General features: G+C 33.1%; 1 protein-coding gene and 1 pseudogene across 1 annotated transcript; both read left to right on the plus strand.

Annotated features, from left to right (window-relative positions):
- The first annotated feature begins 718 nt into the window (after positions 1 to 718).
- On the plus strand, positions 719 to 5,234 carry LOC122589407 (probable 1-acyl-sn-glycerol-3-phosphate acyltransferase 4). Its single transcript, XM_043761700.1, has 4 exons — positions 719 to 827; positions 2,565 to 3,309; positions 3,499 to 3,629; positions 4,616 to 5,234. The coding sequence occupies exons 2-4, from the start codon at positions 2,729 to 2,731 to the stop codon at positions 5,056 to 5,058; spliced, it is 1,155 nt and encodes a 384-aa protein (XP_043617635.1). The 5' UTR covers positions 719 to 827; positions 2,565 to 2,728; the 3' UTR covers positions 5,059 to 5,234.
- A 5,978-nt stretch (positions 5,235 to 11,212) lies between these two features.
- Positions 11,213 to 12,275, plus strand: LOC122588248 (annotated as a pseudogene).
- The last annotated feature ends 82 nt before the right edge of the window (positions 12,276 to 12,357 follow it).

Consider the following 12,357-nt stretch of genomic DNA (forward strand, 5'->3'; position numbering starts at 1 on the left):
ATTTGACGTTAAGAGAATTGATAGAAGTCCGAACTTTTAGGGGAATAGGTATTGGTGTATAGATATTTGAATCTTGGTTCATGATTTTAATCCATAAATCATAATTGGTACAAACTGGATATTGGATAATAACTCAAATCAGATCAGACTTTATCTTCTTTGTCTTTTTCGCATAATCGAGGATAAACAAGAATATTTATTGGTTGTGGTTTCCTTGTTATGCCGCTTGAAAGCTTCAGATAGTGTTTTATAGAGAATTACATTTTTGGTCTCTTAACTTATCACGTTTTGTATTTTATTACTCTAAAGTTGGGAAATACAAACATCAGTCCCAAACGTTGGTAAAATTCTGCAATTTACACTCCATTTGTCATTTCATATAGACTTCTACAACAAATAATCAACACCACCATACAAATAAACCAAGACAAAAACATGACGATAGTTTTTGATATAAATATTTCATTTGTCTCTATACAACTATATAAAACATAATTCCTTTCCTTTTTCTCAAATTTTAATTGCGAGGACTACAGTACCTTAAAAAATTTAGTGAAGTGATTGAAACTTATCAAAATATTGAAAAGACAAGGAACAAAAATATACAAACAATATACCTTAAGGATGATTTCGTGAGTAAACACTAAAATGAGATATACTGTTGTATTGTCTCCCTCCCATAAAACAGAGAAGAAGAAAGACAACATTTTTGACTATAAAATACTATGTAATATCTCGATTCAACCAAATTCGCCAAAACAACAATTCTTCCTATCATCACCATCATCATCAGCAGCAGCTTTCTACTTTTATTTCATTTTAATTCGGTATGTATATCCACACGTATATATATCTAATTGTTTCATTTTGTATTTACTTTTAGACAAAGTAAAAGTTTTTTTTTCCTTTAGTTTTTCCAGATTCCTTTGCTTTATCATTTTTAGATCTTTATCCTTTCTTCATTATTATTGTAGATAACTAGTTTATGTTATTTTTAGTACATCAATATATACTGTACTACAAAAGTTTAAGGTTGATTAGGATTCATAATTTTCAGATTTGTTTGATCAAAAGTCAACTAATTGACCCATCTCAGTTATTTCTTTTTTTTTTTTTTTTTTTTTTTTTGAATAAATTGTGTGTGCCCTATATATATGTATAGATAGATATATTTTTAATTTTTTTTAATATAGATTTAGGTATAGAGCCATAGTCCATAGAGGGACCATGATGAGAATTTAATGTACCAACGGACCGTTGGCCTAGATGATCGGATACCACTAGGTGTATTTTTAGCTGGACCCCGTGCGCGCATCTTAGAAGTAAATTGAAACTTTTTACGAAAATTTATACAGGTGTGTGGTTTACGAGCACCCCTGAATCTGCCCGTGTATGGGACGTAATTGAATAGGTGTGAATGCAAATGCAACCAATGCAAGTTTTTTCTATGATGATATTTTGTATGCTTCTTGGTACTCCAAGAAGCTTGGTGTCTTTCCAACCATTGACTGACCAGATCACGAGATTTAAGTTCACTATCACACAACTTGAACATAGATAGTAAAGCTTTTTGTATGGGGGTTTTTGTGGCCTTGCAAGGCGTAATTGCATGAGGGAGGTTTGAACCTTAGGCCTCCCGCTCTTTGGGGAAAGTAGGCGATGACCAACTTGACCCCCTGGTCATCTGTTGGTGTTCAATTAGTTGAGATAACCAAAAATTGGAAAACAAATAAGTAACCTTTTTTGGGTGGTCTTTTTTGTGGGTGTGGGTTCTACAAAGGTAGGTAAGTTAGTACCACATAGCAATAAATTAATCTGCGAAACGTCTTACATTTACTGGGCTCAGTACATGGTCAAGTATCCTCAGCTCATTTGTGGTTGCAAATAATGGGCAGGGCTATGCATCAAATGAGGACCCCCTACCCCTACTGGGTGTAAGTGACTAGGGTCTGTAACAAAACCACGAGTCTTTATTGACTTTAGGCTGGGAGAAAGACATGCATATATTAGGTGGTGTGTTATTTATGTCTGAAATGGTTGTTGAAGTTCCTGTACAAACAGATAATATGCTTTAAGTTGTATTCCTAGCCGATGTGTTTATTCCGATAATTAGGATCTGCTACCTCTCATATGAAAAGATTAATGCTTTTATTGTTCCGTTCAACATGCCATATGCTATGAAACTATTTTTGTATCTATCATCAAAACAATTCATATTGATATTTGAGGTTCCTGCCTAGTCCTTTTATCTTTTAATAATTCACAAGTGAATGGAATCTAAAAATGGAACAGGGGAGGGTTCATTAATATGGTAGGGGAGTAGGTCCGATAATTAGTCGGTTATCCATTGTACTTGTTTCGACATTGATACCTTTGGTGATTTTCTTTCCATAAACAGTTTTTGTTTACTACTATCATCTAGATATAAATGCTATCAGGACATCATAGATCCAAATACTAGATCATCATGAATCTCAATGTAATTAAGGCGTTTTATAGCCTATGCGAGTATTCTTTATTACCATTTATTTACCGAGACTTGCTGTATCTTTTCTTAACAGCAGAATTTATCTCCAATCATCAGTCAATTGCCATGGCCCACGAGTTTTCTTTCATGGTATTGTTCTATTCTGGGCATATAGACCTGTCCATATAGTAAGGTCATTATATAGCCAAGAGTTGCAGCTGCATAAGTTGTGAGAGTTTGAGCCTGACTGACCTTGGAAAGATGGAAGCTTGCCAGACCCTAAACTCAGACACAACCAATGAATTAAAACACTACCAGTTGACTCCACTAAGGCTCTTAAGGGGTCTGGCATGCTTAATTGTGTACCTTTCCACAGCCTTCATGTGCATGGTTTATTTTTCTCCTGTGATCGCAGTTTTTCTCCGTCTTTTTAGCCTACATTATAGCAGGAAGATTGCATCATTCCTTTTTGGTCTTTGGCTAGCTATGTGGCCTTTCTTGTTTGAAAAGATTAACAAAACCAAAGTTATTTTTTCTGGAGAGCATGTTCCAGAAGGAGAACGACGTGTCTTACTTATTGCTAACCACAGAACCGAAGTTGATTGGATGTATCTTTGGGATCTTGCACTGAGAAAAGGTTGCATAGCATACATCAAATATGTTCTTAAAAGGAGCTTGATGAAGTTGCCTATATTTGGTTGGGCATTTCATGTGTTTGAGTTCATTTCAGTAGAGAGAAAGTGGGAAGTAGATGAAACTATCATGCGGAATTCGCTCTCAACCTTTACCGATCCAGTTGACCCTTTGTGGCTTGCTGTCTTTCCCGAGGGAACTGATTTTACGTAAGTACTCAATTACCCTTTCATCTTTTATTTGCTATACAAAATAAAAGAGAACTCTGGAAATTATTTGCTAGTTACTTCCATATGTGATACCTTCTTGCACATTTTTTTTATTGGTCACCTAGCAAATAACTGTGTCTACTTTACTGCCACTTACATTTTTTGATACGATTTGGTCTTTATATCCAGAGAACAAAAGTGCATAAAAAGTCAAGATTTTGCTGCAGAAAATGATTTACCTATACTAAAAAATGTGCTGCTCCCAAAAACAAGAGGTTTCTATGCTTGTGTGGAATCTTTAAGGGGCTCTCTGGACGCAGGTTATCAATCTGCCTCAGATTTTTATTTAAGCATCTTATATATTATGAACTTCAATAATTATTCCTGAATAAAAAATGCTCTTCATGATTGTTTCTATATGCCCCTAAAAAACTCTAGCTTAGTTTTGATTGAGCAACTACGCATGACTTTTTTTTTATGAGCATGTATTTGATTCTTTGGTTGATGAGTAGTTTAGTGGTATTTCAGTTGGAATCCAAAAGACTTATAAGAGCCACCAAGTCTTTTATAAAAGCCAGCATTCATAAGTGTTTCACAAAATTTGTAATGTATATGGGATAGGAATTGTCAAGCATGATAGTGAATGTGATCCTTAACCCAGTTTAGACTGAATTGAAGTTGTATTATAACCACTCTAATAGGCATAAAGTTTCATCACTACCAATACAAAACTTCTTGTCCAGATCTTTTCAGATACAAATCTTCTAATCCGATTCTTTTTCTAGAGGTGGAAAGACGGGCGGGTTGGGCAATAGGTCAAATGGGTTTGGACTGAAACAAGTCTTTATCAGTATGAGCTAAAATGAATGGGTTGGACTGTCCAGCAAACACTTTCTTGTCCAAAATTTCTATAGATTTTTCGTCTGATTATTGTGATAGCTATGAACAAGATCATCATTACAATGAATTATTGATAATTTAGATGTTTGAAGAAAACAATCTTAGGAGATCGTTCGTGTCATAAATATACTTTGGCTGACCCATTTGACAAACTCATCCTTTTAGGTAAATTTGTATATGTATTGTACGCATTGACAAATTTGACATAAAACACAACCTAAATCGATTCATTCATTTGTAAATGGATTGAATATTTGAAACTTTCTACCCCTAGTAAAAGGTTACAGCTTTTAAGCCTTCCGAGAGATACTCTGGATATTATTTTAATAAAGTAGTTGGGTTTCTCTTTCATGCCTAAGATACTACATTCGTGTTCTTACATGTTCCCATATTCTCTTAATTTCAGTATATGATGTGACAATAGCATACAAGAACCGGTGTCCAACTTTCTTGGACAATGTTTTTGGAGTAGAACCTTCAGAAGTTCATGTCCATGTTAGACGCATATCTATTGAAGATATCCCAGTTTCAGAAAGCGAGTGCAGCACATGGCTATTAGATACATTTTATCTGAAAGATCAATTGCTTTCAGATTTTATAGCTCAGGGTCATTTTCCTAATGAAGGAACCGAAGGAGATCTTTCAACAATTAAATGCGTGGTAAATTGTATAGCAGTAATGGCTATTACTTCTATATTTGTATATCTTACCTTTTTCTCATCCGTGTGGTTCAAAGTATATGTTGTCTTGTCTTGTGCATACCTTTCTTGGGCAACAGCTTATAGTTATCGTCCCACGCCAATATTTGAACACATAAAGGGATTGTTGTCTGGAAAGAAATCATCTTAGGAAAGGGGAAGCAGGTAAACTTTTAGCTGCTAGAAAAACATTTGAAGATGATTAATTGTAAAAGAATAAGTCCTTGTAAAAGTTGAAATGTACATTTTTGTTTTTCCCTTATTGTAATTGTAAATTGGGATGGTTTCAGTCGACTTCAATTCAATGGAAACCTTCTGTTCTTTATAGATCTTTTGAGTTTTTTCATGATGTTTAGTTTCCTACCTCTTCATTAAGGCATGTGCTTGTTTTAAAAGAGAAAGAACACCTTCGTTTTTTAGTAGTTAAAGATGAAATAAGAAATCTCTAGTAGCGGTCTCTTTACCCTCGGCTAGAGACGAGTATCGCTGGTGTTGAAATAAGAAACCTATGATAATTGTTATCTTATAGGCTATACTTGGAGGGTCTCTGTATAGCTGTATTGAACTTTAACTGAACAACAGCCACCATGGAATTAGATCAACCTTTTGGTTTTGATAAAAAAAAAAAAGATCATTTTGAGTGCGAAATGTGGTCAGTTTGTTGGAATATGACATGTTTAATCAACTATACGTAGTAGTCTATTTGATATTCCTTAAATAGTAATGGAAGTTATAATAAGAATATAGGATGACTATATGATGATAAGAGCATTAGTATTGGTAGTGTTACCAAACCAAGGTGATATTGTCATATCATCACTCCACCACAACCACATCACAATCACACAATTTCCATAAAGAGTGTTTGTAATGGTGTTTGTGTGGACAAGGTGGAAGGCTTCCACCTTGATGTCATCAAGGTGGTCCATTACAAGAGTTGGTATGGTTGTGATTTGGAAGCCTCAAGGTGGGTGTGTCCACCTTGGGAAGAGTTGGGTGGTGGTGGTGTGGTTAATTTTTTATTGTTTTCTTTTGTTTTTGATTGGTTATTCTAATATTATAGGGTATAATTTTTTGGGTTATTGTTATGGAAGTTGTGTGGTTGTAGTGGAGTGATGATGTGGCACTATCACCTTGGTGTGGTAACACTACCATTACTAATGCTCTAATAATAACCCAAAAATTTATACCCCATAATATTAGAATAATCAATCAAAAACAAAAGAAAACAATAAAAATTAACCACACCACCACCACCCAACTCTTCCTAAAGTGGACACACCCACCTTGAGGCTTCCACATCACAACCACACCAACTCTTATAATGGACCACCTTGATGACACCAAAGTGGAAGCCTTCCACTTTGTCCACATAAACACCATTACAAACACTCTAAGAAAGTCCAATCTCTTCTTCAAAAGAAATGGAATGATCATCTTTTTGATAAAATTGTTGATTTTATAATTATACTGATCATCTTTACAAGAAGTTTATGATTTGGACCATATAAAATGTTTTAAATTGACATCTTAAGTTGTTTTTTTTTTCTTTTAAGTTGAACAGTGAATATTTTTCCATATATTTTGTAGCAATTGATGAAAATTATATCAATCAAGATGACATTTAACTCTAACTATTCATATATTTATATTATATTATAAAGTAAATAGGGTTTCAACTTTCAACTTTCAATTTCAACAATGTACACATTATATTACATAATGTATCATACATCAATCCCTACAACTTTCTCTGTCCTCCATAAATCATATTATTCCTCTAATTCTTTCAAAATCTTTTATCTCAAAAACCGTAAATCGATAAATTATAAAAATTATATGGGTGTTCTTAAAATTCCATGCTCTTTCATTAGAGATGTCATTCGATATACTTTCGACGAATTTATAAATCCGAGGGCGGAGTCCGTACGGCTAAGACATTTGGCTATGACATTTTATGACATATCACCTCCTATGACCTATTATACTCTATGACCTATCACCCTCACCATCTCACCGCCGCAACGCACGGGTACTTGCACCCGTATAATATCGAGGGTTATATGATACAAATAAAAATATATATGCTCAAAGTTGGAAAAAAAAACTTTAAAAGCTCAAAAAAGACATTTAAAATAACATGAATGGGGAATTAATTAAGACGTAAATATTTTCATATTTAGATAAAAGGTTTTATTTTTTAGAATAACGGAGAAAACCTTATATGTTTACACATTTTTGTTGAATTCTATTCATAGAGAGCGTTTGTTTTATCGAATGAGATGCAAAACTAGGATAAAAAGAAGTTTTTACCTTTTACAGTCGTTATCATCACACGTCCTGACCTTGTCATCAAAACATGGCACCTTTTATCTTGAAGTTTATCGGTAAAAGAACAACTTTTGGATTAATTTTGAAAGATGGTCTTATGAATAGAAGATTTAATTGCTATAAAAAGTATGGAAGCACATCAAGAAAGGATTTATCGTAGGTTGGTCTTATCTTGTCATTTTTGGTAAAAACTCATAAAAAACTATTTACATACAAACATAAACAATATAGAGTATAAGTTGATTTGTTCATAATGAAATAAATTTGTTCACATATGAATATCAAGTTATAAATTGAAGGTTCTCATAATTCCTCTAGCTCAAATAGTTTTTACATGAATCTTTTTCTCTGATTTTTTTTTAATCTTTACTCTACTATAAAATAAATTACCCATTCATTCTCAGATAATGAACTAATAAAACCAAATAATCTTTTTTTCCCACTAATTTTCTACTAATATATACTTATAGTTCTTTTTAATGAAGTTATTTACAACATACATCTCTCAACTCTTAAAATATCTACATCACTTCTTTTTAAATTGATATTTTTATATTAATAACTACACCACGTTACGATTATATAACTAGGAAGACTAGTTTATGTTTTAAGATCGTTTGTGTATTTATAAACATAAATATGAATTGATAATTTGGTTTTTGAAATGATACAACCTAATTGATCTTACTAACAACTTGCACCTTTTATATATTTATCTTTTAATTTTATGTCAGCTTTTATATATATATATATATAATAAAAATATAAAATGAGAACCACCAGATTGTCAAGAACCGCGAGAACTAGTTATTAATTAAAAATTATGGGGATAGTTTGGTCATATAATAAATATAATTAGATGAATAACTAAATGGTAACAAAAACCATATCTAAATCGTTCCCATCACCCTTTTTTTACGCTTCTGTAGTTATCAATTACAAAGATTTCTTCCTTTTTTCATCCATGATATAGGCAATACATCAAAGGGATTTACCAGCAGACTCTATAAATTGATTCGTGTTCAGAGTAGTAGTGTGATGATTTAAGTTTTTTTATTTTTCATTCTTTTTAATTTGTTTTTTGTTTCAATAATTTCTATAATTTTTTATATTTACTCGATTGATAATTTTGTATCTTACGAACAAGTGATTTCATTTTACAACCCAAATATGTCACTAATTTAACTCTATTCTAATCTTATCCATGCATCTTCATTGATTATAATTTTATAATCTAGTCCCACAGTGATAGAATCTTAAGCAGACATGTATGTGTAAGTTGTGGTTTCTGCTAACACAGGTTTAGGAAGAAATAGTTGCAAATTTTTCCGATCTAAGTGAGAAGCATTTCAAGAAACGTAAAAGCCTAATGCGTATGTGCAAATATTGTAAAAAGATCCAAGATAACCATGACATACAGAAAAAAGACGAAGCCGAAGCCCTAGTTGCAGCAAAATGGGCAAAACAAGGATCAGAGAATGCACCTTCAATTTAAGTCACGAATGCTATCCTACTTTATCATTTTTTCTTTTAGTTCACCAATTTTGTTTCATTCATGGATTTTTTCATGTTACTCCAAATAAGTGCTGGAGATGCTTGTAATTCTTTACGCCCATTAAAGCTAACCTTATCACTCTTGTTCAAAGTGTGAGAAAGATGTTTAATCCACCCAAAAAACCAAACATATGTCAAAATACGTGCTCCATTCAGTAAATTATAACCTCTTTGAACCTAACAAACATATGTAAAACAATGAATAAATAGATGTGCACACCGATCCAAACATGTGTGCACATGTGATAGACACATATGAAACCAACACACACATGTTCGCAAGGTCAAAAACATGTGTTAAGTGCCTCAACTATACTTCAATCATATTTTATATAGTTTACCTGTTAAAAAAAACTAATACTAATATCATGTGTGTATAGAGAATCGAAACATATGTCCAAGAAGACACACATGTTCAAGAAGTCAAAAACATGTGTTCGTGAAGACAAATATGTTCAAGAAAACATAAAAAACATATGTTCACAATCTCGGTCCACAATCCCACTTTGCACCTGCCTAAATAAAAAACGAACAACATAAAATAGATTATTCATATAAATCAGAATTGTTTAAAACGAAAAAAGATTGAGATTTTATATATAAATGTGTCGTTTCTTTTGGAGCTAATTTCATATTCCATGTTTACCCTTACAAAGCTGCTACCTACCTTGGAAGGTCAGCGGAAAGAGCTAGAACAACGGGAAAAGAGCTGGGAGTTAGGCTTCGGGGTCTTTTGAAGAAGGAGATGGTACCTCTACTTCAGGTGGTCACTTCATATTCTTCTCTCCTGTTCATTTTATAAGGATTTGGTTATTTATTTTCACGACTATAATGCGAAATGTATTTATGACCATTGGTTAATCTAATCTAATGGTCCAAATTGGTTCTTGTAGTTCTTGACAAATATTTGGTTCTCGTAATACCTCAAATCTCTCTCTCTCTCTCTCTATATATATATATATATATTCTCTTGTACTTCTTAATTCTTATCTCAGTCTCACTCTCTTTTATGTTGTTCTCCCAAACAATGGAGTTAGTAGATTGTTTATTTTGAAAAACAACATATCTAACTTTTAAAATTATAAACGTTGCATGAGTTATCTTGAATTTCAAAAGTTAATGATTGAAAAACATATGAACTTGAAAAAATGAAAAGCGCATAGTTTTACACTTGATATTTTGAAAGTCCTCCCCCCCTTTCAACAAAATGGGTAAAAAGAATAGTATCGAATGTCAAAAGTCGTCTATAATAGCTATAGCTATGTCAAATAAAATAAAAATAACGACACTTCCCTATAAATATTTTATGATATGAAGGTAATTAAAATAACAATAACAATATTATATACTTGGATCGTGATTTCAAGTATATATATACATCTACGTAATGTATGTATGCATAATAAGGCTAAACCAACACGACCTTCTACTTCTATGTATATTTGGCTTCATCTTCCATTCTAATGATTTTTTTTGGCGAATCCGTGAATGATTATGGTTCGATACAACTTATCATCCTGGTTCCTCACATATATTTTGTTCACCTTAGATTAAAATAAAAAATAATTATTCTATCTTTCATAATTTAAAGTACAACAATTTGTTCGTTAAGATTTTATTTATTTTTAATTTCAAAACAGTAATATAACAAATTAAGATATGTTTCTCTACTGCGAGTATTAACTACTTGCAAAAACTACAATAAAAGATTGTCAAATATCACCTATCGATAATATTTAGATTTTGTTAATGATGAAAAAGGGTAAATATCTAATGCCGGTTTATGTAAGAGATTGAATTGTAGACAGTCTTACCGCTTATATACTCTATCGAAATGGTAGAAAATGACTTCCAGCCTTTACATGGAGTGAGGATCGAACTCTTGACTTACCACTTGATCCAATCATTCTACTTTAAATTATACTCATAACAACATGTATTAAAAAAAATGATATCTTCCACAAAAAAATCGTCAATCTTTCAATTTTATGATAAATTTATAAAAAAATTATGCATGTTAATAACGACCCATAAAATTTTCATTAATAAAACTTTTGCTAATCTCAAACTCGTTCTAAACGGGCTGCTCGAGTAGTTGGATAATAGCTGGTCTCGATTTTCACCCTAAGTAAAACCCATAATATTTACACATGCCGACATTGCAGTCTGACTTGTTAAAGTTGAAATGGAAATAATAAGTTGAATTAACTCATTAAGGAAATTAATTTAGGCACGTAGTACTCGTAGTATATATAACCGTAGAATATATGCTGGGAACCTAAACGTAACCCCCCACGCTCCCACTCTCTCTCTAATCTTATTTACACAATCTCTGCGTGTTAGTTAATTAATTAATTAATTAAGGTTACATACAATCATCCATCGTAATAATCATCTTCTTCTTTTTTTCTTCATTAATAATGGAGATTAATATGCCAGCCGGTTTCTCTCTTCTTCTCCTCCTTATTTTCCTTTCAGGTATACAACTCATTTAATTAATCATCTTTCAGGTCCCCCTCCTCATAAAAAGAATCACACGTACTACCAGTATTAATTAGTGTTAATTAACGTGTGATTAAATTCATTCGCATTGTGTTTCAACGACTAGTTTTTGTTCTTATTCTTGATTTTCTAATAACTTTTATATGTGATTTAACTTAATTATATACAAATCAACACATAATTATATGCCTTTAACTATATATACATAAACACAAACACACAATATATATATATATATATAATAAGTGATGAAAGTACATTGCAGGAAGTGAGGTTTCAGGAGGTACATTCACATTACAAAATAGTTGCAGCTACACGGTTTGGCCAGGAACACTCTCGGGAAATGATGGTATCGTCTTAGGAGACGGCGGTTTTGCACTCTCACCTGGTTCATCTGCCCAGTTCCCGGCCATGCCAGGCTGGTCTGGCCGGTTCTGGGCAAGAACCGGGTGCACATTTGATGAATTTGGCAATGGCAAATGCCAAACGGGCGATTGTGGAGCAACTCTAAAATGCAACGGGGGTGGCGCACCCCCAGTATCATTAGCAGAGTTCACAATCGCCGGTGGCATTAGTAATAGTGATAAAGACTTTTATGATGTCAGTTTAGTGGATGGGTACAATGTGGGCATTGGAATTAGACCGATTGGTGGGTCTGGTGATTGTCAATATGCAGGGTGTATTGCTGACTTGAATGTTAATTGTCCGCCAGAGCTTAGAGTCGTTGACGATGGTGGTGTGGTCGTTGCGTGTAAAAGCGCGTGTGAAGCATTTAATGTCCCGGAGTTTTGTTGCACCGGCGAACATGCAACGCCTGCCACATGTTCGCCAACGCAGTTTTCGGTGAGATTTAAGGAAGCGTGTCCAGGGGCTTATAGTTATGCTTATGATGATGCTTCAAGTACTTTTACTTGTTCCGGGTCGGATTATTTGATCACATTTTGTCCAAGTAATGGACCTTGAACAAGATTGTTGGTTTAATGATTTTGTGGTTTAATATTTGTTGAGATTGATGATTTGAGTTAGATTGGATTTGGAGATTGTGTTTTTTTGTTGTCAGATT

Source organism: Erigeron canadensis, chromosome 2 (assembly GCF_010389155.1).
Source record: "Erigeron canadensis isolate Cc75 chromosome 2, C_canadensis_v1, whole genome shotgun sequence".
NCBI classification, from domain to species: Eukaryota; Viridiplantae; Streptophyta; class Magnoliopsida; order Asterales; family Asteraceae; genus Erigeron; species Erigeron canadensis.

Excerpts from the sequence above, each read along its gene's own strand:
- LOC122589407 (XM_043761700.1), top strand. The coding sequence starts at position 2,729 with ATGGAAGCTTGCCAGACCCTAAACTCAGACACAACCAATGAATTAAAA. Across the intron at positions 3,310-3,498 it reads CCCGAGGGAACTGATTTTAC|AGAACAAAAGTGCATAAAAA; the intron begins GTAAGTACTCAA and ends CTTTATATCCAG. Across the intron at positions 3,630-4,615 it reads AAGGGGCTCTCTGGACGCAG|TATATGATGTGACAATAGCA; the intron begins GTTATCAATCTG and ends TCTTAATTTCAG.